At 39.2% G+C, this 27,408-nt stretch overlaps 3 protein-coding genes and 2 long non-coding RNA genes across 9 annotated transcripts; 2 read left to right on the top strand and 3 right to left on the bottom strand.

Moving 5' to 3' along the window:
- Positions 1 to 36: 36 nt before the first annotated feature.
- LOC143424948 (uncharacterized) lies at positions 37 to 11,244 on the top strand. 4 transcript variants are annotated; one of them, XM_076897355.1, is made up of 3 exons: positions 37 to 359; positions 8,870 to 9,521; positions 10,041 to 11,244. In XM_076897355.1, the coding sequence occupies exons 1-3, from the start codon at positions 348 to 350 to the stop codon at positions 10,511 to 10,513; spliced, it is 1,137 nt and encodes a 378-aa protein (XP_076753470.1). In that variant the 5' UTR covers positions 37 to 347; the 3' UTR covers positions 10,514 to 11,244. The 4 variants fall into 4 exon arrangements, with proteins under 4 accessions (XP_076753470.1, XP_076753469.1, XP_076753468.1 ...); XM_076897354.1 differs by having other exon boundaries at positions 8,867 to 9,521; XM_076897353.1 differs by having other exon boundaries at positions 8,864 to 9,521.
- Positions 3,539 to 6,458, bottom strand: LOC143424436 (uncharacterized). Its single transcript, XR_013101935.1, has 3 exons — positions 5,840 to 6,458; positions 4,816 to 5,662; positions 3,539 to 3,814 (listed from the first exon to the last, which is right to left on the bottom strand). It is a non-coding gene; the product is annotated as an uncharacterized LOC143424436 (long non-coding RNA).
- LOC143424649 (uncharacterized) lies at positions 7,441 to 8,574 on the bottom strand. The gene is made up of 3 exons (XR_013101956.1): positions 8,282 to 8,574; positions 7,824 to 7,985; positions 7,441 to 7,758 (listed from the first exon to the last, which is right to left on the bottom strand). It is a non-coding gene; the product is annotated as an uncharacterized LOC143424649 (long non-coding RNA).
- A 4,479-nt stretch (positions 11,245 to 15,723) lies between the features above and the next one.
- Positions 15,724 to 18,398, bottom strand: Pnn (desmosome associated protein-like protein pinnin). 2 transcript variants are annotated; one of them, XM_076896480.1, is made up of 5 exons: positions 18,117 to 18,398; positions 17,622 to 17,817; positions 17,371 to 17,544; positions 17,010 to 17,304; positions 15,724 to 16,920 (listed from the first exon to the last, which is right to left on the bottom strand). In XM_076896480.1, exons 1-5 carry the CDS (start codon positions 18,275 to 18,277, stop codon positions 16,607 to 16,609), a joined length of 1,140 nt encoding a protein of 379 aa, XP_076752595.1. In that variant the 5' UTR covers positions 18,278 to 18,398; the 3' UTR covers positions 15,724 to 16,606. The 2 variants fall into 2 exon arrangements, with proteins under 2 accessions (XP_076752595.1, XP_076752596.1); XM_076896481.1 differs by having other exon boundaries at positions 15,725 to 16,920; positions 17,622 to 17,814.
- A 500-nt stretch (positions 18,399 to 18,898) lies between these two features.
- Positions 18,899 to 27,408, top strand: Dnapol-epsilon255 (DNA polymerase epsilon catalytic subunit 1). Its single transcript, XM_076897351.1, has 24 exons — positions 18,899 to 19,027; positions 19,104 to 19,224; positions 19,299 to 19,517; positions 19,590 to 19,822; positions 19,899 to 21,256; positions 21,325 to 21,766; positions 21,828 to 22,065; positions 22,133 to 22,486; positions 22,558 to 22,772; positions 22,846 to 23,029; positions 23,105 to 23,650; positions 23,717 to 23,958; positions 24,040 to 24,244; positions 24,309 to 24,484; positions 24,556 to 24,725; positions 24,812 to 25,148; positions 25,216 to 25,405; positions 25,494 to 25,654; positions 25,724 to 26,012; positions 26,089 to 26,196; positions 26,264 to 26,532; positions 26,605 to 26,737; positions 26,813 to 27,024; positions 27,084 to 27,408. Exons 1-24 carry the CDS (start codon positions 18,948 to 18,950, stop codon positions 27,391 to 27,393), a joined length of 6,792 nt encoding a protein of 2,263 aa, XP_076753466.1. The 5' UTR covers positions 18,899 to 18,947; the 3' UTR covers positions 27,394 to 27,408.

Below are 27,408 nucleotides of genomic sequence, written 5' to 3'. Positions count from 1 at the left end.
TCTCAGTACTTCTCATCGTCACTTTCGTTGCCTTTTCGGGTGAACGAAATGCTCTAGTAGCTTCACGGGTTGAGGATATGAAGCGGAAGGGATGCTGGTACTCGTACAGTTAACAGAACACGATGGTGCACGGTGAACAGAGTGCGGAAGATGCAATGTTATCTGATGAACTGTAAAGACACTTATGAAATTCACAAATCAAGAAACAATTGACTAATCAAGAAATCAGAAACTTGAATACCATAAACATAGCGAAGAAGAGTTGTGTGGTATTAAGGAAAGACTGTAGAGGAACTGGACGAACAGCGTTGCATGTAGCCGACGGCAGCAAGGCTGTGCTCTTCCTGATGGATCCCATCGTGTTAGGTGAGAAAAATCATACCTCGATTCGCACGTGACGTAAATACGCTACGATTACGTGTGTAATCTTGTGCAATACCTTCATGTTTCTTTAATCCATTGCCAAAAGTTGACGCGGATATTCTCAGTGTGTTGTTCTTGGAACAGTCGAAGAGGAATCACTTTCTTCCGCTTGAAATAGTTGAAGAATATTGGTAAATATCGCGGTATAGATGCAGACAAATGGGAACTTTTTCGAAGCATACGTGCAACAAGTAGAATTTCAGTTCGTTCATTGTGGGCCACTGGTACCGCTGTACACCATAGATTTCTTGTGTCATTTTCAATGTATCTTCTCCAAGTATTATGTAATGTCGAACTTTAACGCTGCATCACAACTTCACGTTGCGCCTCCGCAAATCTTATCTCCAGTAGAATTTTAAAGTGTGACGTCATCTTGGCCATAATCGGATGATGCGCACAGAGACGACAAGGGGTAAAATTCTTCCCTCGATCGCCAATTTCAGGGAATTGGAGATCGAATCTCGATGCCGCGCGACGCGTACGCACATGTCAATCAACTTCGACCTAATTGAATTTATAATTAAATGAAACGTGACGCCTGGTTGTATCTTCGCGTGGCGCCGTCGCTTTGCTACTTATTAATTTCGCGCGAATCGCGAACGATAATAAAATAGGTTGCCACAATTATCTACCAACAACGAGAGCACCTCGGCACTGTGCACTTGCTTCTAAACTCTACGAGGCGTTTACGTTCCTCTAGCAGAATTCAAAAGTCTCAGCAAACAAGATTCAAGTTTCCATTCTGCTACTGATTGCCGTCTAACATTCCAAATACCTATCAAATGGCACATTTTTAAGTATAAAAATTGATCGGACGAAAGAAACGATTAGCAAACGATGGAATAAGAGTCGTTCCATTCATAGAAAGTATACTGTACACATTTCTCCAACAACCTTTGACCACGCTGGGTCTCGAATGCCTTCCCCGGTTCCTTATCGGCTTGCTTTCGATCTTTCTTCGTTTTTTTCTTTTTCTCCTCTTCTGAAACTCCCGAGCAGCGGCCGCAACTGGCCGCGGTCTCAAGAACGGATCGGTGTTTAATAATTGTGTCAGCAGCGTTTTCTGGCTTGACGAATATCGAAACGGACGGTTCTAACGAGGCATTTCCAAATACTCGCAAATGTTCGTTCAACTGTGCATCACTTACATACACCATCGCTGAAAAGTGTGGACGTATTCTTGCAGCATCTTTTCGTTGTCTCTCTCGCTGGAACGAAACGCAATGGAATTAGCCTGAAACGAATTAATTAAAACGAGACTGTCGGTGGTTAAGAACTATTGACACGTTCGATCAATGATATCGAAACGAGGCGTGCATGATGACCTACATTTTGGTGATGCAGGATCATAAATCGCGATTGTGCTCCACGTTTGTTGTGACGCGTGAAAACGCTACCGATGACCTACATCTAACGTTACCCTTGCAATCGTTCCGATGATTTCACCAAGAACAAGTTGAACGGACCAAATCTGTGCGAAAGTTTCGCGAAATCCACCACTGCAGTACTCTCCCGCACCATCTGAAAGCATATACTAATGTGAATAAACGCGGGAAAAGTCCCATTGAAATTAAAAGAGAAAGACGTTGCGTAGAAATGAAAATAAATTAAGTATGACTCGAAACGGGTCATTCATTGTCGATCAATTTTCCGTGGAGCTGCCAGAAAGAAGAGCAGTGGAAAGGAAATCGATGTCCGCGGTTTAAAACGCCTCCGCTATCGACCTCTGGCTTTTTTTTTCTCCAATGACGTTGACAACCTCCGAAGTCATTGACACCAACACACTCGTAGCCGCACATACGGTTCAAGACCTCGATATGTAACGGCGGCACATTGGAGAGCAGTATTTCGTAGATAAATCCGTATCCCGAACGGGTAGCCCTCGCGGCCTGTGCGGGTGTCTCTAATACGTGAGAACCGATACGATGGACAATAAAAATTTGTCACGACGCTCTGTAACAAATGATTAAACGTTAACGCTCCTTCGTTATTTTTACGCGGCCAATCGCCTTTAAACAATGCGCACGGTGTCGCCACGCAGATTAACAAGGAATAATTGTGCAATTACGCGGTGGGTGATCCTTGATTGCACGTGCTCGCATTAAAGTTAAAGCATTTACGAAACGACGTACGGATCTATTGACAGTAGCAGGAAACGTGCAGTTACAGATTCATTAGCGTTCAATTAGTAAGGTTTGTTCTAGTTAAACAAGGAAGCCAGGTTTTAAAGGGTCCAGTTGACAAAGGACTGCTCAAATAGTTGTACAAGCTTCTGGAGTTCTCTCCGGCTACCTACTGGAACCGTTTGCTGGCAGCTTCCTTGTTCCCTTGGATGGTTCAAAACGATTTTGGTCCTTTGGAAGTTGAATAGTTCCGCGACAATTGGGTCGCTAATTTCTTCTGCTGTCCCTTTAAAACCAATTCTATGCCTAAGTGTAAGTAAATTTGCCAGCTACAAATTAGCTACTTGAAACGTGCTTTCTAATGCTTTGAATGATCAGAAAGTGTTATCAAGTGGAATTTTTAAACGTTACGATCTCTTCTGAAGCGTAAAACAATTACCAACGAAGCATCTAAAAATAGTAGAATTGTGTTTATCTTAATTCTCGGTAAACTTAGAAGTTAATTTCAGCATTTCTTACGGCGTGATACGCAAAGAGTACGTAATCGTCGATTACAAGCAACGTAAACTGCGATATCGTTCCTTATCGTGCCATGAAGCAACAATTTGACGCGTTTTCGTCGTATCCGAAGTCATATTTTTGGAATTGTACAGCATTACGCGGAACACTACCGATCTATGATCTCACCCTCACCGTTTCGCGAAGAAATTCATATAAAATTGTCGACGCACAAATTCGGATATGGGTAAACGGGAGGAGCGGATGAAAAATAACAGCGACCGCGTAACATTGTCAACGTTAATATTTTGACTGATACGCAAGGAAATGTAGCGTGTACCGCGATTTGGCTATGAAAGCGTGGCAAGGTGGAACGTATCGCATGGACTATTAGATACGGCATATAGCCATTTACAAACAACGATCGTACGCGGCAAAACGATCCGGAGATGTATTGTTGACAAGTTATTACTTGCACGATTTGGACGTGGAGTTCTGCATACTCGTCCCGTGATTCAAGATCCTGGCTGTACGCCACACAGGGGATTCTTCTAATAGCCTATCCCCAAAAACCTGTCGCGTTGCTCTATAACGTTCAGAGTACCGAATAGCAATTTTCGTCGCAGCACAGAGGATGCTTTCAATTACGTCTCGCTGTTCGTTCACTTTGGTATTCATCTTCCCGGTTCTGTCTCGCCAGAGAAATCTAATTCCACCTTGATGCAGTTCCCAAACTAATTTCTACGGCGAATACGCTCCAGATTATTTTCCTGCAACATCAAAAGATAAAAACGTTCTTAATCCGTCTTCGTTATTAAAAAAAAAAGGAAAGGCAATCGTTCTCTGTTATTTAATTATTTTCCAAGTAAGACAGTTATTTCTTTGATTTAGTAAAAATAAAGACGCATTCGAAGGGATTGAGAGGGGGGAAAAAAAGGAATGTACTTTCGTCGTGTCGTGTTTTTTTGTTCGTTGATCGAATATATTTCGGTCCCACTGTCATCGCGTATTCCAGATGTGAGCCGAGCTCATGCACACGCGACGAGATAAATTTTGCACGGGTGTATTTTAGGTGCACGAAGAAAGGTATGGGCTCTAGCGAGGGAAGGGGGACGAGAGAGAAATCATACGGGGAACCATCGTTTCTCTGATAAATAATAAATAATTTACTGAACGAACGGTAGACGCTTTCGGAGCGGTCGATTTGAGCCGACTTCTCTCATTTAAACGATTGCGTCTCGAATCGTTAAAAGTTAAATAACCGAAGCAAAACAACGAGAGAAGTAGTTAACCATGGTGGAAAACTGAACTCAAGGTTCAAAGGAGATAGGTGGGTGGACGTTTACGAGGCGCGCAAACCACGGGTGTAAACCGATTTTCGAAAGGAGGAACCGCTTCAACGCTCTCGTGTAGTCGATCCTTTTGCATAATAAATCGTATAAAGCTTGCGTTTTATTAACGCCACGAATGACGACTGCGATTGAAAATCATTGTAACAGAGTTGGTTAGCGGACTCGTCTGGAAATCCGCGTAGCTATGATGAAACTATGTTCGACGAGGTCAAACGGTTATCGTGAAAAATGTAGCGCGATTAGCGCATAATTAATTTCCTCTTGCGTCAAGTTGCATAAATTTCACGCCTATAAATAAAGGCATTGGCAATCGACGAAAAAGTTCGAAATCCGTTCTTTCGATGTATCTGGATTTAACGAGTTCTTCCTAAACCAGCTTCTGGTTACGAATTGCTGCTTTCAATTTATAGATTACGTACCTACAAATACGAATCACGTCCGAACCGTTAGAAATCTTTTCGGTTTAACGCCGGTTTGGCCAGTGCCCAGCCTATGAATCCCTTGGAGATAATGATGAAACTTGACAGGACTATTTTGAAATCTGCAGATACACGTGTTATAAATCTATGCGCGTAGCTGTGCATCAGTTAACTATTCCGACTAAATACCAAGATTCATGACCCTTCGAAATATCCTCCATTCCACGGAACCACAGGCGAATCCTAATTGGCTTCAACGACACCACTCTCGTTAACCATCCTTCAACTAATTTAATTACTAAACGGCATCTCGCGCGAGCCACCGGATCTCGAGCCAGAAACTGCTCCAGATCGTTTCAACTTGTTCCACGTTCACGCTGAAAAATTAAGAACCTTTAATTCTCCGACGTGGCGTCGTCAGGGACGGGCTAATCACTGACATGTGCACGGGCGGAAATTAAACGAAAAGATCCCCGTTCCTGCAAAGAGCGAAGCGGCGCGGGCCGACAAAGGGGAGCAGGCCAGGGGTCGATAATTAGCGAGTGAGAATGGTAGACAAACACTGGTCGCGTTTCTCGGGCATCTATGTAAGCGAAACACGTGTTTTCGAGGGTGACACTGACATCCATCACTCGTCCGGTGCACGCCCACACCACGGACTCGCGCGTTCGCCGTTCACTTTTCTACTTATACCACGCTGAATCCCTTTTGCTCGCCCTTTTATCCGCGACAATTTGTTCCGCCTCCCCGGTATCGTTTTCGCAAATTTCCAGCTACCAAATTAGCCAATCCCTCCCTCGAACCTTGGCTGTGTTTGCTCTTTTTAATGTTTTATCGTGGTACTTTCCTGGAAAAAGAAGCGAGTTTCAGGAAGAATAATCGAGGAATCATTATGCACGAATAACTCGTTACCTCGAATATAATCTGGATACGATGAGAATGAAGAAAGAAAAATGGTCAAGGCTTTGGATACTGAATCTATAAGAATAGCTTCGAATAGTGTAATTATAATAGCACAATGTACCGTTTCGTCCACGTCTTTTCTGATGAATCGACCATTCAGTTTCCCAAACACTCGCAAACCTACAGAACGTCCGCGTTACGGCTGGACGTTATCAATTACACCGGTAGACTCCTTCTATCAATCTCGATCGCAAGCATGACGTCGTCTTCCATCGTTTCCCCAATATAATCCACGATTGTGGTGGATTCGCGTGTTTAACCTGAGGATAATAAAGCAGTCGTTGATGCGCTCGAAATTCACTCGCGTTCCCTTCTACGTTCTCCATTCCCCGCCATTCCCCTCGCCCCCCGGAATTTCTCGGATCGCGCAAATCGGGAGAGAAATAAATCGCCGGGGGAAGATCGAGTGGACGCGCACGTCTCTGGATCGTCGCGTGGAACCGGCGATCTGGTCATTTCACGCGCGCACACGCGCGTGAACGTCGCTGTGCGCGGCCCAATATTATTAGACTTTTTCCTCTGGTACGTGGTGATGAATGGTCGGGATCAAAGGGTCCGACGCGTGTAGTCATTTTACACGCGTGTAATACACGTATCCAGAGAGCGAGCAGAGGAGGGTGAACGATGCACGCGTGTGTGCGTCTGCGCACATGTTACACACTGGGTGGATCCCTTTCCCGTTCGGGACATCGGTTTCCTGCATTTCGCTAATCCGTCGCGTTCTCCACGCTTACAGTTCGTTCGATGAAAGATGCAAATTTTTTATTACCTCAGTGTGGATGCAGGTGTTTTTCTCTTAACAAGAATTCCTAAGTTGTTTCTATTCCTGTTATCGAGTGTGGGTTTATAGGCTGAAGCTTGAGAAGAAGGCTATACGACTGAGAATTTATTGCTGACCCTTATTAGATTTCCAGAGCGGGGTTCCTTAAGGTTCGAAGATTAATGCCTGGGGACAAGAAAAATATATATTAACAGCGATTATCTTTTAACCGCAAGGTGCACCACTCTATGTCCTTAAAAAATTATAAATGTAATATAAAAGAGTTTGAGTTCGTCTTCTGCGTTTTCTTGATAGCGCTGTTACGGTTATGCGAGTCTACGATTTATAGAGTGTGGACAGTTTCGCGGAGTAGCTTGAAAGACAGATGCTCCAGGAAAATGAGGGAATTCAACGTAATTATAAATCTATCAGGCAAGCGGTTTTATCCACCCATCAATTACTCACCTATGGAAGAGAGGCCGACTGGAGGCGCGCATAAAACACGAGGCTTGTCTTCCGTTTAACGAGCGCACGCTACTCCCTCGCGATCGAACGGTTCGCCGGCAAAAAGACGGACGCTTTAACGTAACGCGGGTCATTAAGTCCAAATCGTTGGAGTTTAACGGGCCACGTCGGGGTCGTTCCACGAATCGGCGATCCGACTGAAAAACCTGCTCCTTTTAGCGGGGTGATTCCTGGAAAACCGCCTGGTCGTTTGTCTTTCAATTAAAACGGAACCATTAGTGCCGCTTTCAGATTAATTTAAGCCTTGAAAAAAATATTTGTTGACCTGTCAACAGCCAAAACGGCCCATTAAAAAATCGTCTGTGAGAAAGAATTGAAATTAAATGGAAATCAAATTAATTACTGGCACTCTTGCGATTCTAAGCACTATGGCGAGTTCAAAGACCAGTTTCCTCGCGCGCCATCGATGTACTGTTGATGTTTGAAATGTAGCGTAAGGGGCGCGTGTTTCGCGCCTCTCTGCCAAGAAGCCGCCATTACGAGTGGATCGAGGGGATGTCGAGAAAAGGGGACGGGAGAAAAAAATGATGGCCGATGGCTGTGCAAAAACGCGTCTCTACCGTCGGCGTCGCCGCCGACGAAACTCTTCTTCCAGGAATCACAGAAGCATCGGTGGGTCCCTCCTTTCCGCCGCGCTTTTCTTATTTATTCCTCTTCTCCGTAACGCGACCGCGTTCGCGTAGAAAAGAGAAACTCTGCGAAGGGAAGAGTAACCGATGTAACTGAAGAAAGATAGGGAAAGAGATGCGCATAAATTTACCCTCTTCTCATGGACGAGAAAGTCCTCTCTCGCGCGTTCCATGGGGACGATTTCGTGCTTCCTTCACGGATATCCGTCCACCTCTCTATTTTCACTCCGCACCTCTTCAAATAGACGCAAAACGAGAAAGGAGGCTTCGATCCTTTCCCAACATCAAAGAACCTGGAAGATGTTAACACATTAGCGTTTTTGTTACTCTCGGGACATCTGTCTGCGAGACGAGAGATATTGAATACTTTAACGTTTAGTTATCTGACATTGATTATAAATTTTGTACAGGGTGCTTGCCACTTTTCCTGAAAATTCTATTTTGTATTCATTAGGCGGTTTTCCTCGTTTCCCTGTTAATTGAAAATTAACGCGTGGTCGTACAGGATCGGAGAAACACGTGAGCACGCTACGCGAGTTAAAGATAGCCGTCTTTATTATTCTCGTAACGGGTTGTTGTCTTTGCTTACCGGCGAGCGGAATTTAGGTGGGTTTGGAACGTGGTTAGAGGCAATTGCTGGGGCATTGCATCGCTAATTAAGGGTTGTTACAAGCTAACTTGGCCGAGCTGGAGCGGGAAAGCGACGTACACATCTGCATCTCATTAAAACGAATCCTCGCGCCAGGTGTAACGTCCGATGCGAAGTATATTATCGTCCCGTTATTTAGTAGCCTGGCCCGTCGTATCGATACGCGAGATTGCTCGCTCCTTTCGCGTTCCGTCCGGTCCTCAAGTCCCATGTTTCGTTGACGACGATTTTATAAATCATAAATCGTGTTGCTCTTGCTGCAAATCTGAAACCAGAGTGTCTTAAATAAAAAGATTGTTTAGAACTGAAATTTATTAAGGGACTTGCAACCCCAAAAAGTCCACCCCATAATGAACTGAACGTATAAAAAAAAAGAACAACCCAAAGATTGCATCTAATTTTTCGTCTCCGACTGTTAACTAATGGAACCAGACTGACCCAAGACGAGTCACTTGAGTATGGAACATAATTTATCTATCCCTATCGGCAAACATTAACATCAGAAAATTCGATGCAGATCAGCAGCAGCAGCAGCAGCAGCAACAGCAGCAGCAGCAGCAGCAGCAACAACAGCAGCAGCAGCAGCAACCCCATCAGCAACAGCAGCAACAGCAATACGGCGAGGTGAACCAACTAGGGGGTGTGTTTGTGAACGGTCGACCCCTGCCAAATGCAGTTAGGTTGCGAATAGTGGAGCTAGCGCAGCTGGGCATCAGGCCGTGCGACATCTCGCGGCAGCTGCGGGTCAGCCATGGTTGTGTTAGCAAGATATTGGCCCGTTACCACGAGACGGGTAGCATACTGCCTGGCGCGATCGGCGGTAGCAAGCCCCGGGTGACCACCCCGAAAGTGGTCCAGTACATCAAGCAGTTGAAGCTAAAGGATCCAGGGATATTTGCCTGGGAAATCAGGGATCGTTTGCTGTCGGACGGTGTGTGCGACAAGTACAACGTGCCCTCGGTGAGCAGCATCTCAAGGATACTAAGGAACAAGGTCGGAGCAGCTGCCGCGATCCATCATCATCCCCATCATCCGGCGCATCATCACCATCACCATCATCTGTATGCGGCCGCGGCCGCGGCTGGAGCCGCCCTCTGCCCCGTACCGTATCCTCCAACGCCGTATCACGCGACACCACCGCCTGGCGTAACGCATCATCACCACCATCATCATCACCAAGGTTGGTAGCTCGAATGGTATCCCGTATTGTTCTTCTTCTTCGAACGAGAACTTTCTAACAGCGGAGTCCTCGGCGAGTGAGAAAAAATCTCTACCTAAGGGTTGAACGTTCAGCATTTTATACAGTTTTGAATATTATGCACGATCTACTGGTAACGTTGAAGTAAAGTTCTCGCCCGAAACGCCAACTCACCGAGCATGGTACGTGACAAATTGGTGGAAGAACAGTAGATGTATTCACTTTCTCTCTGTTCGCGTGTCTCATTACATTAAAAAGAGAGAGAGAGAGAGAGAGAGAGAAAGAGAGAGAGAGAGAAAGCACAGAGAAGCCTACGAAACAAAAAAAAAGACAAATTCGTTCTCCACCTGCGCAACTTGAAGTGTGCGTTCAGTTCTAGCAGCGAGCTCGCGGGATATCAGGCAACAGTCGCGTCTCTTTCTTCCATCCTGATACGAACGCTGAATAATCGAATTCGAACGAACCGCTTCCAACCAATTCGGTATACCGGTGCGTTTCCAGTTGGACCAACGACGCCAGGAAAGCTGTCCCCGTCATCACCAACCACGATACACGCCGCTGTCGGCCACCAGACGAGCACTTCCGCCGGTTTACAGTGGCCAAGTCCTCACACGGTGCACGACATCCTTGCTACCAGCTGCAACTTGACCAATTCCCAGCCAACGTCCTCGTCGCCAACATCGCCGTTGTGTACGACGGTCAACAACAATCACCACCACGGTCATCACCATCATCATCATCACCAGAGCAACGACAACACTGCCAACGACAACAACAACGAGGAGGTCAGCGGTTATCACCATCCTCACCATCATCACCATCAGCAGTATTACGCGTCGGCTCTGTACCATCATCATCATCATCATCATACGGACGGGCTGACGCCTGTCGCGACCACGTCACCGGTGCTCGCTGTACAATCGATCATGATGCAATCGACTATGAACAGTCAACCTGCCAGTCCGTGTAATTGAAACGATTAGATCGTGGATATACATATCTATAGTTGAAGCCGATCGATGATAAAACGTGCGCGTTGGTAAGAGACTGTTAGGTCGTGGTGTGTTTGGTGGTCATCGTTCGCGGAACTTGCAATTACATAATAGAAGTATATCATATTACGTATACTGATCAATCTGTAATGAATTTATAATTATATAAGAGAAGGGAAGATTGAAATTATTGAATGACTGTAAAACTAAAGACAAGATAACGAGGCTTGCAAGAGATGTAAAAAACGGTATAATTGTCTCACCAGTATTATGTATTTTTATCGCTCGTTGCCAAGAGTGCCTTTTTCCAATGTGCCATGAAGAAAAGCAATTGTTAGTACGTATATTATGGACTGTCGGAGAAGTATATAAGTAATTGGATAGCGTCGCAATCTTTTTTAAGCAATTTAAACGTCACACGTGGATGTTGCCAGTCATTGTTTAGCTCTTTATAGCTCGTTTTTTGTACGTTTGTTCGATCCTTGCGTAGATATAAGGATGTAATTGTTAAAAATGAATATATTCTTTGTCAAACGAAATTGAGGAAAGCGAAACGTCAAAGTCCCACGGCAAAACGGCGGGACCCAATCGACATTACTTAATTGATAAGTCTGCATGATTGTGCCACGATCGTGCACTTATAGTCCTCTACTATGCTTTTTTATGGAATGCAATTTTTGTCATTGGAAATATATATTTTCCTTCAAGTTAAATGGAATATTTATCCCATTATTAAACATCTGAAATGAACAAGCAGCAATCAGGTAAGAAATGTACTTGTACGTTATGTAGAAAAAACAAGTAGTAAACGGAGTGCATAAAATTAATCTCACAGCAATGCATTTCGTACGGTGTGTCTCCCGTTTGAACAGCTTGCATTACTATAATTAACAAAAATTTTTTCTGACTGGCACTAATCTATCTCTTAGCTCACGGCTCAGTTGGCACGTTGAAGAGTTCAAGAATACAACGGTGCTTTAGATTCCCTACAAATCTGGTCCTTCTTGGCACACCTTTCAAACATTCATTCTCCTGCGAACGATACAGATGGTGTACAGCAGTGAGTGTCCTTGTTCATTAAAATTTCAGTAGGAATTAAAGCTTTCGATTAAAATCTATTACTTTACCGTCTTTCGTCGATTCGTCGTTTAATACGAAGAACTCAACCACCTACTGCTATGTCTCGAAACGAATCAACTACGGTGATCTTTGTAATTACCAAGACTTCCGTGGAGCAAAAGGAAAGTTTATTGAAGAGGCAGTTCGATCGAGAAAAGAAGAAAAACCAAGAGGGACCATCGGGATTTAGTTGTCCGTGTGCTCGCGTAATCATCAGTTTCCAATCGATAGAAGCACAAGGTACGTATTCAGTTTGATCGGTGCTCCATTAACAGTCCATGCAATGCTGAAACATCGCAGAAAAAGAGCAATAATTTGCGTAGTTTGTAGCGCTTAATACGATCTAATTGAAGTTTCATACACTTCAATTTAAGCAAAGTGTCTTCAACCTCTGGCTGATTTCAGATACATGCGAAATGAAACGGTACGTATAGCGTATTTCACAAGAGTGGCGCAGTTGTAAAATATTGTTCGTTGGTATATCGTATGATGGAACTATTGCTTGTCGCGTTCGGTCTTTGACGTATTCTGTTAACAGTCTTGTAATGTGCATGGATCGATTCGCGCGTAACTCTGCCGATAATGTGGACTGGTTGATTGATGTGTCCATTCCGAATAATCAGAAGCGTTTCTCTGTAACTGAAGATAATGCGCGTGCATTGTTTAATGAGCTGCGATATCGTTCTTAACGCATACAAGTTTACAACTATATTAATCACTTCCTCTCTTGTTTTTCGAGAAAATAATATTCTTCGAATTTGTTAATGCCACCTTTGATTCCTTAAATGGTAATTAATTGCGTCTTCCAAACTTATTTTCGGCTAAGAAGGGAATTGTTAAAAAAACTCGAAGATTCGACAAAAGGCAGGTATGCAATAATTCCGCAAGTTGCACGCGCGTGTGCACAGAAGCATCGGAGTTATAAAAGCAAACGGGCCGGCGCTGTCCAATCAGCGTTGATCGAGCGTGAAATCCCTCCTCTTCAACAAAATTAGACTCCCACTCGGCGTTCCCAACTTCACGGTCCCCAGCCAAAATAACCAATGATAGTTTTTCCAATGGAAGGTAATATCACCCTCTGCACAGGCGCCATTTGCGTAAAACTCACGTTATCAAATCGAATGGCAATCTTCTTTCCCTTTGTCGTTGTTTTATATCTAAGAAAATTGTACTTATGAAGACTGTAACGGAGGAAAGAAAGAATGAATATGATATGAGTAATCTCTGTAAGTATAATCCTGCGATCCCCATCGATCAAAATGAGAACAAAATGGTCTTAAAAGACTGACAGCTGATAAGTGACGTTTACGAGACTTCCGCGTAAAGTCATGCCATAATTCGTCAGTTCTCCTGTCGACGTATGCTACGCACTATAACCATGGTTTCTTTCCCGTGACGTTTAGACGCATATAATATAATGAGCACCGTCGCGGCACGACGGTCTGTCCCTTTGAAATACGAACACATCCCCTTTCCATTCTGCGGTAAGATACTCCGCCCCGATACTCTATTACTCTCTAGTCAAAGGGCGGTAGAACCTGCACGAAGGAACTGCTTCTTTGGAAGTCGTTCAGTGTCAACTTTCCTCGTTCTCATTAACGACGTACCGCTCTTATTAACCGCAGAAAGAAATAGGGGGATCATACTCCTTAATCCATATAGTAGTGTATATAATTCTTCCTGAAAAGTTTCTACAGGCTCGTATTTTCTAAAAGAGAGAGGGAACATGCATGTGATAAGTGATATAAAAGGAAATCATAGAGTTTTAAATAAAATAAATTGTGAAAGGTACTTGAAAATGATAATTGGTCGTGGAAATAAAGGAAATAGATACTCCTTACTTCTTCTTGCCTGATTTACCGATTTCTGAAAAGAAAAAAAGAGGATCAATGTTGTATGATATTCTAAAAGGAATGGATCTTAGCGTGTGATAAGCGGACAATTCTATAGATTGATCACTAACCACAGGGAAAGAACAAGATTGAAGATAGAAGCAAGTTACGGAAAGGTAGGCAGAGTAATTTGTCTTGGATGTACAAGTTCCGTCAAACAATTTTCCCTCTTCTAATATTAGTGGAGTGTACAGACATTGGCCGTGAATAGACGTATACATTTCTCCGCCAAATATACGTCGGTGGTTTTTCTACAAAGGTGAAGATTCTAGCGTGAGACAAAGGTGCTCTTCGAGCTCCGTCTTTCGACGCCGACCCCTTTCTCTCTCTCTCTCTCTCTCTCTCTCTCTCTCTTTCTCTCTCTCTCTCTCTCCCGTTTAAAATACGGCAAGGCTTCTAGTAGACAGGGCTTGCCACCGTGGCACGCGGTGCTCGCGAACTCCGTCGCGCTCGATTACGAGCTACGCCATGACGAAGATACGCTAATAAATTAACGGATAAATAAACCCTCCGCGAGGGGAGGAGCAGGCGCACGTATCTGCCTCGCTTAGAATAGAATAGAATGTATTAGAAGCACGCGGGCACGATTAATGGAGCGAGCTCCCGTGCGTCTGCGAAGGTACAGCGTCAACGTCGAGTCGCACGATTTCCTGAGAACGAGCTGATGTAACCAGAGCGATGGAATAACTCTTTCCGTACTTTGAGAAACGTGAAACTTCCGCAACAGACACTTACGAGAACATATAATTACGGCAGACCCGTTCTTTCGCGAATTTACTACGGCAGCTGGAATACGCAGATCCAACCTGCAATTTGAATACTCGAATTCAAACCTCTTGGTACATTAAAATGTAAATACTTATAAAAGAGTAGGAGTTCATAATAGTTTACGTAGATTTTAAATTCTTCTTGTTGCATCCGTGACAATGGAGTACCTTTCACGATAGCAAAGAGGGAAAAAAGGGAAATTCATCGGGTGGAACGTGGTAATTAAGAAAACGTTCCGTTCTCCTGGTCCAGCGTGTTCATTTCGTCTGGAGGCGAGTCGTGGCGGTTTTCCATTCGGTGTACAAATAGCTCGCAGACCCTTAGCCCCTGTCGGCTTCTCTCATGTCTCCGCGACGCAATGCGTCGCGTCGCGTCGCACGCTTCATGCTCCTGTGCTACCCGATGTCGAGCGTCGCTGCTTCTACTTTTAATCTGTTTCTTTTCTTTTTTCCCTTTCCTTACACAAGCGTTGGATAATGTACGGGAAAAACGCTGTCCATCTTTCATAGTGGTTTTTCTGGAGAAACATTTGTCTTGACTTTTTCTTTTGTAGGAAAAGAAAGATGTGAATCATTGCTTTATGACCATGACATTTCAACTTGCTAACAATTTATATGCAATTTATCATAATATTTCTATAAAACTACAAATGGATCTATCAGAATTGTTATAGGTATAGTGGATTGGCCACAATATTTAATCTTATTCTTGAAGGAGTATTTATAATTGTATGTTTTTAAGGTAATGTGTTAGTATTGAATTTTTTAAACTATATTTTATTTTTTAATGATATTCTGTAAAAAGATTACTAGTTACCATTCCAAGGAGTTATTTAGCCAAAGTTGGAAGGGAAGAGAGGAAAAGAGAAAAGACGACGACGCAGAAACGCATTAGCCATATTCCGAGGTTGCATGGCGGAACGCCCCTTTCGTGCCATCCCCTCCTTACGTTGAATATCGCAAGGAAGATAGAAAGTCCCGTAGAATTCGTCGTCAAAGATTCGGAACCACGTTCTGGGTGTAAATTAGTTAACGAATTGCGACATTTAATCAGGCTTCTTTCCAGCTGTTCTTTCTCATGAATAACTGTTTCAGCATCAAAGCCTTTTTTTAAGGCACCGAAGTCCACTCCAACAGTAATTCACAAATTTCTTAAATGATAAGAGTGAATGGTATTTTTCATTCGACACTCGCTACTCTTTGCTAGAACCTTTAAAATAATTAAATTAATCTGAAAAATTAAAATTAATTTAACACATTTAATTTGTACATCACTACTCGTGAGATGTGTATCTAAATGAGATGGAATTTAAATAAACAAAAATTTATAATTCCATATAAAAACGATTATGACTCAACTTACTAATAAATTTTATTGTTACTGGATACAGCCACTAATCAAATTTTAAGCATCTCTGAAACAAAAATGAAACGGAAGTATATACAGTACAAAGTTTTACATTTCATTATTTAATTTAAAAATTTCTTTATTTCTTAATCGATTAAAAATTAAACCAAAATTATCTTGTCCATTAAGACAATGTATTTAATTGATTTTATGTATAACAATTATCTAATCATATTGCTATGGAGAAAAAGTTACCCGCTTTTAACATCCGCATTGCATATTCAAGTCACATGTACTTAAAAAAAAAAAAGAAAAAAATGGGTATACAAATTTGAATAAGAATTCAAAGCTATGCTATTTCACCAAGAGATAAGCTCAAAGGTGAAATATATATTATTTTATTCTAGCATACACGTAAAGCATTAAATCATTTGATTAACGCTTTTCTTATTTTTCATATACATTACGAAAGAGATACTGATGGAAAACAAACAACGAATAGACTATTATACATAATTTTTCCAATCTAAAAATATATCGAATCGATTTACGACATTATACTTAATTCTTCGCGACATTTTTCTTCTCTACTACTTACAAAATGGTAGTTAAATAATACACTACAACAACCATGAGGCAACATTTAAAAAATATGGGATTCCAGTGTATTGTGACTATTCTTTGTCGTAGCGTTCTTTCTTACGTCTAAGAGAAATTCAAATAACCTCTGCCGTCTGACGCATAATGAAGAAATGAATATGCAATTTAATGAAGGGAATGAATTTGTATCGATATGATAACAAGTAAAAAGTGAATTTTTTTCTTTTTTCTTGAAAATTGTAAAATTTATCCACACACGGAAATTCTCGTGTAAGAAAAACTCCATTTTCTTCTTCGTTGGACCATCCAATGTACGTAATATGTACAACAGTTGTAAGTACATTTAATACTAGCCATTATTTTCATCCTTTGCTTCATCTACTTGTACCTCCTCTTTTTTTTCAACGTCATTTGTATTCTCATAGTTCTCGTCTTTCTCGGATGTCATAGAAACATCTACTGTTTCGTTAGTCTCTGGTTCCAAACTTTTTTCTGGATTTGGATCACGATTTTCTTCTCCCTCCTCAATTGATTGCTGCACTTCTGCTGTCGTATTTAACGCTGCAGATCCATCGAAGTTTTGTTGATGTTTTCCGAGACCCACTTGCACTTCTATCAGTTCAAGCTCTTCTACTAAAATCTTTTCTCTTCTTTCAATCTCCTCTGTAATATATAACACATACAGGGTATAAATTTTTTTACATACAAATGCATTAAATTATTATTATAAAATTAATCATTGATAGACGTACCATGAAGTTCTTTTGCAGATTGAGCTAGAAGAATATCAGTTTGTGGATGTTTACGCTTTGGTACATAATAAATAGAAGGTTGGGCACGTGTTTTTATAAATGAAGCAAGTGGTAATTGCGCAGCACGCCAATCTTGAAATTGTCGACTACGAGCCAACTTTGCTTCCAATGCTCGAACCTCCGCTAATTGCCGTTTACGTGACAAGAACAACTGTTGTCTTTCTCGTCGTAACTCTTCTTTCTCTCTTCTCCTGGCTTCTTCCACTCTTGCCTCCACCTCTGCCTTTTTATCTTCCTACACAAGTGATATCGTTTTTGAAAATGTACAGTGAAATAGTTATCATCCTTACTAGAAATTTACCTTTGCTTTCAATTTAGTTTCTTCTTGACGAAATTTTTGTAATGTACCTAAGAGAGCTCCAAACATTCGTTTATTCCTTTGCCTGCTACGTTCATCTATTCTTTCACGTCTGATAACTTCCTGTCTAGATGGAATTTCTCTTGGAGTTGCAATCACTCTTGAAGACACTGCTGGCTAGAATAAATATTTAAGAACAATATTTAATATGATGCATTATTGTCAATGGATGACAAATTTTTATATGCCTTTACCTTAATTACATTATCATCTTCATCAGCACTATCATCATTATTGGAAGGTACTCGAGCGCTTAACCGACTGAAAACTGTTTTTGGTTCTCCATTTGATCCCTGCCATCTTCTTTTCCCACCAGGTATTTCATTATTGACAAAGTCTGTTACAACACGCCGTCTGTCCTCTTGCAATGGCCTCTTCTGTGATAATCTACTGAAATTAAAATATATCCACACATATAAACAATATCTTTTCATACAGATAGAATAAAGAATATTTACATACACTCACTCTAATACCGTTACGTTATTACAAACAAATATAAAATTATAAATCATTTAATAAAATAGTACAAGTTTTAAATACACACATACAGGAATAGGTTATGTTTGTAGATAACAGTGTTTTATCCGCAGATCAATGAACAATCGAACAAGATGCATTTTTTACAACAGAACTTTTTTTCTACGATTATTTAGAATTAGTAGAGAATCAATTATTCAAAGTTTAACCTGGGCGGCGGTTGTGGCGGGCCGTTTTCTCCATCAGGGAGATCCCGACCCAAGATTTTTCGTATACTTCGATCGAGTCCTCGAAGGCCATCTCGGGCAGCTTCTAATTGCGCTTCTAACCTCTCGGCACCCCAGGCCTCTTGTGTATCTAATTTTCTCATTTATTTAAATTATTTGCGTTCACTAACACCATAAAACCAATTTATTTAATGTACTACGATGATTGTTGTCGAACTGCATCACTGTCGTGGAGCCACCTACAATTTCGTTCCTTTTTCCAAATCGATAAGTCTCGGGACTTTTTCTTGCGCTTGTGGATGGTATTTCTAGTAAATTTCTAATAATGCCAATGTATAGGCTGTAATATTGGACAAATCCAGTAGTCGATTGTAATTAAAAAATAATTTTTACAATGTTTCAGGACTTATTACACAGATATTTAAGTTAAAGAAGATATAGAAGGGATTAACATAACTTCTATCACACGCTTTTTAGTAACTAAATACAATAACTTGATTACACCTATTTTTATTAACAATATGAATAATTAACAATATACATGACTGTTAATAAAGTAATATAATTATAAATTTACCGTATCTTTGTTCAAATTACCCTTCCAAATTTCTCCCTTGATCCCTGAGATACACATACACTATATACTGTGTACGGGACGAAAACGATTTATTGGCGGGCAAATTACAACCTGTACACACGTTGTTCGATCACACAGTGCCTTGTTAAATATTTACTTACTACCTATAAATCATTTTTAATTTAAGTAATTAAGTAAAATTGGGCTAATTCCGATTTTTATAACTGATTACCAAAATGAGTTTACAAAATACAGGTGCATTTCGGCCCTTTAATAGAAACATAAATAATGATGAGAATCTAGAGGGAAATGCAGGGTATTAATTTCAATTTAAAATATTTTACCTATCCCGGTATTTACCTCATTTATTTATCACTTTTATAACTCTCTAGGGAAGCTTCAGGGAACAGGTTGAAGACTGTAAATGAAAATATAAGAATAGACAGTTTATATGGATTTCACAGAGTTACCGATATGAAAGAAAGAACAGGCTTCCTTATCAACATGCACGCAGTAAGTATTCAAAGTAATAGGACATATAATTGCTTTAATATGTTATTCTGTAAATTATTTTATTTGCTTTACAGACAGAAATTATAGAAGATGATAAGAGATTACAGAGTGGCGTCGATTATTATTTCTTAGAACAGGACTGTAGTAGATTTAAAGTCTCATATCCTTATTGTCCATACTTTTACATCTTATGCAAAAAGAATACATACGAAGAAGTTTCCACTGGTTTAAATAAAAAATATGCTGACCTTATACAAAGTGTGAAAACTCTTTACAAAGAAGATCTGGATCTGGTATGGTGTAATGGAATTAAAACAAAGCGAAAAGTGTTGAAGATAATAATTGCAGTTTTTTTTATTTTTTAGCCAAATCATTTAATCGGTTTGAAGCAAAAGTACTTGAAACTTTCTTTCTTAAACACTGTGGACTTGACAAAAGTCAGACGTGATATTACAAAGGCAGTAAAGCTAAACAAAGAACGAGAAAAAAATCATACCTTTTATACAGACCTTTTGTCAACAGTATTAAATCCAGAGCAGGATACGGGAGACCGTAGAAAAGAAGGCATTGATTTTACAGATAATATTCTTGATATTAGGTATGAATATCTGATGTACCTGTAATTTGTACAATGAATACTATTATATAAATGGTGTATACATTTATTTGTTTAGAGAATACGATGTACCACACCATGTACGGGTATCTATAGACATGAAAATTTTTTGTGGTAGCTGGTATACAGTTAAGACAAGGGGAAATGACGTACCAATTATTACAAAGAGAGACGACATTGTTGAACCACCTGATCCAATAGTTTTGGCCTATGATATAGAAACCACAAAGCTTCCATTGAAATTTCCAGATGCTGATACTGATCAAATTATGATGATATCATACATGATAGATGGGCAAGGATTTTTGATTACAAATAGAGAAATAATCTCGTGTGATATTGAAAATTTTGAGTATACACCGAAACCTGAATTCGAGGGATTGTTCACAGTTTTTAATGAACCTAATGAGAAAGCTACCATAAAAAGATTTTTTGACCATATAAACGACATTCGACCCCACATATTCGTAACGTATAACGGTGATTTTTTTGATTGGCCATTCGTAGAAACTAGGGCAGCCTTTTATAATATGGACATGAAAGACAGGATTGGGTTTTCTAAAAATCGTGACGGGGTATACAGTTGTAGACCAGCTATGCATATGGATTGTTTATGTTGGGTAAGACGCGATTCTTACCTACCCGTAGGTTCACAAAATTTAAAAGCTGTCGCGAAAGCAAAGCTTCGATATGATCCAGTGGAATTGGATCCTGAAGATATGTGTAGATTAGCATCTGAGGAGCCAGAAACTCTGGCAAATTATTCGGTCTCTGATGCGGTTGCTACATATTATCTTTATTACAAGTATGTTCATCCTTTTATATTTGCCTTGTGCACTATTATTCCTATGGAACCAGATGAGGTACTTAGAAAAGGATCTGGTACGTTATGCGAGTCTCTTTTAATGGTACAAGCTTTCCAAGCTAACATTATATTCCCTAATAAGCAAGAGCAGGAATTAAATAAGTTGACAAGAGATGGACATGTATTGGACCAAGAGACATATGTAGGAGGGCACGTGGAAGCTCTAGAGTCCGGAGTTTTTAGAGCCGATATTCCTTGTCGTTTTAAAATAGTTCCAAGTGCAGTCGATGAATTGTTAAATGGTGTTGAGCATGCCTTAAAGCATGCTATTCAAGAGGAAGAAAAAGTGCCAATTGAAATGGTTAAAAACTTAAACGAAGTAGTCGAAGAAATTACAACGAAATTAATGTCTTTGAGGAATCAACCATTAAGATTAGAAAATCCTGTTATTTATCATTTGGATGTCGGTGCCATGTATCCGAATATTATTTTAACTAATCGACTTCAACCATCCGCGATGGTCGATGAAACCGTTTGTGCTGCCTGTGATTACAATAAGCCGAAAGCACTTTGCCAAAGAAATATGAAATGGATGTGGAGAGGAGAATATTGTAAGATAGTAAAATACGGAAATAGAGTGTAATAGTATAATAATAATTATTTTTCTATTTAATTTTAGTTGCTGCCAGTTTGAGTGAATATCAAAGGATGCAACAGCAGCTTGAGAATGAAAAGTTTCCACCACGATTCCCCGGTGGACCCCGAAGAGCGTTTCACGAATTGTCTAAAGAAGAACAAGCAACTTACGAGAAGAAAAGACTCACGGAATACTGCAAAAAGGCCTACAAGAAAGTTAAAATTACCAGTATGGAAGAAAGAACGCAAACAATTTGCCAAAAGGAGAATTCATTTTATGTCGATACCGTAAGAGCATTTCGAGATAGAAGATACGAGTATAAGGCACTTACAAAAGTGGCAAAGCAACAAGTTACAGCAGCTTTAGCAAAAGGAGACGCAGCTGATATTAAATCTGCTAAAAGTCGAGAAATACTATACGATTCGTTACAACTTGCTCACAAGTGTATCTTAAATTCTTTCTATGGTTACGTTATGAGAAAAGGGTATGTTTCTGATTTATTTGTCATACTTCCAAAATTATTGATACCGTGTTTCATATGTTAGATCCCGATGGTTTAGTATGGAAATGGGTGGAATAGTATGTTACACGGGAGCGCACATTATTATGAAAGCTAGAGAAATTATAGAACGAATTGGTCGACCATTAGAATTGGATACCGATGGAATTTGGTGTGTCCTACCTGCGTCATTTCCCAATAATGTGGTTGTTCATACTACCCATCCAAAGAAACAAAAGCTTGTAATATCGTATCCGAACGCTGTTCTTAATTTTATGGTGAAGGTAAGAGAAGGTATAAGAGAAGATGAAGTAAGACTTTTTATATTAATTAAAGTTCTAATTATAATAGGATCAATTTACCAATGACGTGTACCACGAACTAGTCGATCCTGAAAACTTAACGTACAAAGTTAGGAGCGAGAACTCTATATTTTTCGAAGTTGACGGTCCTTATTTAGCCATGGTGCTACCTGCTGCAAGAGAAGAAGGAAAAAGATTAAAGAAGCGATACGCAGTGTTTAACTTCGATGGTTCTCTGGCTGAATTGAAAGGTTTCGAAGTAAAACGAAGGGGAGAATTACAACTTATAAAAGTCTTTCAAACTTCTGTTTTTGAATCTTTCTTAAAAGGCAACACACTGGAAGAGTGTTATGCATCGGTAGCTAAAGATGCAGATTATTGGCTCGACATGTTATATAGTAACGTAAATACAAGATATTCTCGAAATTTTTAATTTGTCGTATTTATGGTTGAATAAATAAGTGAAATCTTCAGTGTGTAGACATGCCAGATTCAGAGTTGTTTGATCTTATATGTGAAAATAAATCGATGTCACGAAAATTGGAAGAGTACGGAGCTCAGAAGTCTACATCTATTTCCACCGCAAAGAGATTAGCTGAATTTTTAGGTGATCAAATGGTTAAAGATGCAGGTCTGGCATGCAAATACATCATTGCTAGTAAACCTCAAGGTGCTCCAGTTACAGAACGGTAAGAGTAGAATTTTGTTTCTCATAAATTATATTACCCAATGTTAATATTGTGCTTCTTGTTATAACATCAGAGCAATACCACTAGCCATATTTCAATCGGAACCGACAATAAGAAGACATTACTTGCGCAAATGGTTAAAGGACCCTGGTTTACAAAACGATGACATACGAAACATTTTAGATTGGAATTACTACATTGAAAGACTTGGTAATGCTATTCAAAAGATTATCACAATTCCAGCGGCGATGCAAGGGGTAGTTATTTATCTTTCTATTATGTATGCAATTTCTAGATGTTTAGACGAAACAATATAGCGAACTTTGTTTCAGCTTTCAAATCCGGTGCCCAGAGTAAAACATCCGGATTGGTTGCATAAAAAAGTAATAGAGAAAGGTGCAACGCGAAAGCAAAAAAAGATTACAGACATATTTTCTGCAGTGCCTAAAGATCAAGAGAGAAATAATGACGATCAAAATATAGAGTCATCCGAACCATGTGATATAGAAGATGCAGCAGGAGGTTCTTCAACGTTTAAACAACCATTACTACCAGTTGTTACCAAGAGGAAACGACAGTGTTCGGACGAAGAAGAAAATGCAAATAAAAGCTGGAAAGAAGTTTTAGGTTCTCCACCGCCAATAGGAACAACAAAAGAAGAAAGGCTGAAATGGTTAATGTTTCATAAAGAAAAATGGGCCTATCAAGCTAAGCAAAGAGCTAAATATCAGCAAAACAAAAAGAGCAAACGGTCTAAAAATGATAGCGATCAAATTAATTGGGGTGTTACAAGAACCAACACCAACACGTCTACTTTGGGCGGTTTCTTGAGACAAGCTCAGAAAAAATTACTCACTACACCGTGGCAAATCATTCAAGTAAAAATTATCATATTTAACATTGAATGCTTTTATTGATTGATTTATTAAATTTAACTTTTTCAGATATCACCAACAAACGAGCCTGGTTTATACCGATTATGGGTATTAGTCGATACAGATTTTCATCAGTTGCGACTTGTAATCCCACGTATATTTTATGTAAATACTCGTAAACCTAAACCTGATCCAGAACCAGGTAAAAAAGTGTCTTGGAAGAGAAGTATGAAGATCCTACCGCGATCTCGCCCTGTATTCAATTTATATCAATATTCTGTACCGGAAGCGCAATATCAAAAGCACAGTCAGTGAGTTTCATCTTTAAAACTGGTTTAATCTTCCAGAGCATAGAACTTTTAGTATTAATAATTTCATGATTCTGTTTTTAGAGAGCTTTTAGAAGATTTGAGTAAACCGGAAATTGAAGGAATTTATGAAACTCAAATGTCACTAGAGTTCAGAGCTATCGTTCAATTAGGTTGTATTTGCATGGTTGATCGCCAGGCAGTGAGGACCATAGCAGATGGTGCAGATACATTTATCTTAGATCAACTAGAATTCAAGAGTATTGGCATACAACCGTATCTTAAAAACGTAATTAAATGATTTTTGCAAATGCATATTCTCTTTAATAATCACAAAAACTATTTTATTTTAGATTCATAAAATGAATTACATTTTCTTGTATCATCATTGGAGTTCAAATCATCAAAGAGCTCTATGGGGATTATTTCTAAATGCGAGCAAAAGAGCTCACATATTCATTTTGGATTCAGTTTCCGTAAATCAGATGCCTAATATGAATACTTTATACACTCAAGAACGGAATACAGCGTAAGAACTGTACACGAGTAATCTCTTATTTATTACGTTATTAGAATAAGTATAACTTGATTGTTTTACAGTATGTCTATGAACGGAGAAGACAAAGTACAATCTTTACCAGAATCGATACAATTCACATTGAGGTTTGAAACAAATTTTCAGCAACTCTGCCGTATCTTACAAGCAGCTTTAACTGCATACAAAAATGAAGGACATAGTACAACAATGGTGATTACCCAAACAGCTTTAGGTGCATTTTTCTATGATATACATCTAAAGAGAGCATTTTTATGCGATTTCAACAAATATTTTTTAATTACTTTTTTTTTATTTTAGCTAAAACAGCATTAACAACTCACATGCCGTTACTTAATGATTTTCCATTAATTAGTACCCATGTACAAGATATCGAGAATTTGTACAATACATTAGAATGGCAAAAAGTTGGCGCAAAAATAATGATACGTCATTACTTCAAGAGTCAACAAATTCTTGAATTAATGGCAGAACAATGTAGATTCTTCCATGCACCGATTGGAAACATCCCCGCGGATCCTACTCTTTTTGGTGCCGATTTATTTTACGCTCGACACTTGCAAAAAAATAATTTTGTGCTATGGTGTTCCCCAGCAGAGAAACCAGATTTGGGAGGCAGTGAAGATGATGATAACAGGTTGTACTTATGTTCAAAGATAAGATTTTAGTTAACATTGTTATCTCAATATAATTAATTATTATAGATTATTGACGGATTTTGAAGAAAGCTCACATTGTGCTGCAAATAATCCTGGAGCTTATTCTAGTGTTTGCATTGAATTGGAGATAGAGAGTTTAGCAGTGAATACATTGTTACAATATCATCACATTCATGATATCGATGGAACTAGCAATTTTGTTGCGTTTCATAATCAACAATCAACATCTATTCAAGTAGGTCTTAAATGAATCCTGTAATAGTTAACTCTAAACAAGTATTAAAAAATGTATGAGGAATCATGTAAGTCATGTTCCTATCTAGGATATGGCAACAGGTGATTCTACGACGACTTCTAGTTACGACGAAACCGCACTTTGCAGTCCTGCTTTTAGAGCATTGCGAAGTATGGTCAATGCATGGCTACTGGATATTTCAGTTTACAAAAACGTATTTGCAGATTACCAAGTTATACACTTTTACAGGTAGGTAGTACAAATATTTAAACTCTAGTGCTTGACATGTGTTTGACACGTGAGTTCGAATGTTTTTAGATGGTTGCGGTCACCAAACGCTTTGCTTTATGATCCTGCTTTGAGGAGAACTTTACACACTTATATGAAGAAATTATTCGTACAATTATTAGCGGAGTTTAAAACCTTGGGATCAGTAATTATTTTTGCCGATTTTAGTAAAATCATTGTGTGTACTAAGAAAAGAACTGTGAGCGACGCGTTAGGTTACGTAGAATTCGTTGTTCAAACAATACGTAATAAAGAAATCTTTCACAGTATTGAGATAACGTTTGAACAATGTTGGGAATATTTATTGTGGTTCGATGTCGTAAGTAAAATTTTTTTCGTTGTAACAGTCAAGTAATATATTGAATTATACGGGAAAAAATTATAAAACTTAACAGCATAATTACGGCGGTGTAAAAGGAAAATTACCAAAAGACACGGGAGAGAATACTCAAAATAAGGATACTAATGATGAAAATCTTGAACTTGAAGATGATGAAGATGTCGTAAGCACCTATGCAATTTATTTTTCTTTTTAAATTTACAATGTTTCTATTAAATTTCTTTTTTAAGCCTGAAATAGTAATGAATTGGAATTTAATGGAATGTCTTCCCAAAGAGGCTGCGTGTCGATCAAGCTTTAGTTCCATAATAGTTGGATACATTAATGCTATTTATCAGTTTATGTCTCAGAATGAACTAAATACTAGTATAAGGCCTAGAAGAAGACCAAGTAGTTTTAGTCAAAGTTTAACAGGGCAACTTGGATTAGGATCGCTCGAGAATACTGCAGATTTTGCTAGAAAACTTATTTCAGGGGATATGTCTCAGGAACTTTTCCAGTGAGTATTATTCTCCTATTTTATCATTATGCGAAGAATTTAATATTAATGTTTCATTCAATTATGTTGTAGAATCGTGCAGAAAATACATTATAATCTTCCACAAAAAATATTAACAATTCAAGAATATCCAAATTTGGATTTAGATGGTAAAGACAGCAAGAAAATTAATCCAGCTTTGGAGTTAATTAAAGCAATTTGCAAGGTATTTAAATACAAGTAAAGATACATTTAAGTGTATTCTACGAAATAAATAATTGAAAGTTAATTTTAATATTAGGTTTTATCTCTGGACAAGGAGATTGAAAATGAAGTATACAATTTACAAAAAAGCATGTTAAAACTGATCGGTATTGGTAGTTTTAGTGATGCAGTTGAATGGAAAGATCCATGCGTATCTGTAATATTGCCTGAAATTATTTGTAAAGCGTGTAATCACACAAGAGACATTGATCTTTGTAAAGACAATTTCTGTGTTATGGAACAGGATAGGTATGTATAGCATTCTATAACTATATGTAATATAGCATGTAACATTACTATTTGCACAGGTACATGTGGAGATGTCCCCTTTGTAAAATGAACTATGATAACGAAGAAATAGAGTTCCTTTTGATAGATGTATTCAATCGCAAAAGTATGGGTTATATATTGCAAGATTTGCAATGCCAGAAATGTAAGGAAATTAAGAGGGAAAATATGAGTGATCTCTGTTCTTGTTCTGGTTATTTCAAAACTCTAATTCCTAAAGATGAAATAGTGAAATTTATGAAGATATGTAAGGCTGTGGCTAGAAAATGCAATATGCAAACGTTAATGGAAATTGTTGAGAATACAAATCTTCTTGAAAATTCCAAGTAATTTTCTATAATTGTA

This window comes from Xylocopa sonorina, chromosome 6 (assembly GCF_050948175.1).
Source record: "Xylocopa sonorina isolate GNS202 chromosome 6, iyXylSono1_principal, whole genome shotgun sequence".
Classification (NCBI taxonomy): domain Eukaryota; kingdom Metazoa; phylum Arthropoda; class Insecta; order Hymenoptera; family Apidae; genus Xylocopa; species Xylocopa sonorina.
The sequence above is the reverse complement of the archived record's forward strand: the minus strand, read 5'-3'. Positions and strand labels throughout refer to the sequence as shown.

Bases quoted from the DNA above. Each gene is read 5' to 3' on its own strand.
- LOC143424948 (XM_076897352.1), top strand. The intron at 9,522-10,040 runs GTTGGTAGCTCG...GTGCGTTTCCAG, and splicing joins CCACCATCATCATCACCAAG to TTGGACCAACGACGCCAGGA.
- Pnn (XM_076896480.1), bottom strand. From the start codon at position 18,277: ATGAGAAAATTAGATACACAAGAGGCCTGGGGTGCCGAGAGGTTAGAA. The intron at 17,818-18,116 runs GTTAAACTTTGA...TTTTAATTTCAG, and splicing joins CCGCCACAACCGCCGCCCAG to TAGATTATCACAGAAGAGGC. The intron at 17,545-17,621 runs GTAAAGGCATAT...TATTTATTCTAG, and splicing joins AAGATGATAATGTAATTAAG to CCAGCAGTGTCTTCAAGAGT.
- Dnapol-epsilon255 (XM_076897351.1), top strand. From the start codon at position 18,948: ATGAGTTTACAAAATACAGGTGCATTTCGGCCCTTTAATAGAAACATA. The intron at 24,245-24,308 runs GTAATTAAATGA...ATTTTATTTTAG, and splicing joins TACAACCGTATCTTAAAAAC to ATTCATAAAATGAATTACAT. The intron at 25,149-25,215 runs GTTGTACTTATG...TAATTATTATAG, and splicing joins AGTGAAGATGATGATAACAG to ATTATTGACGGATTTTGAAG.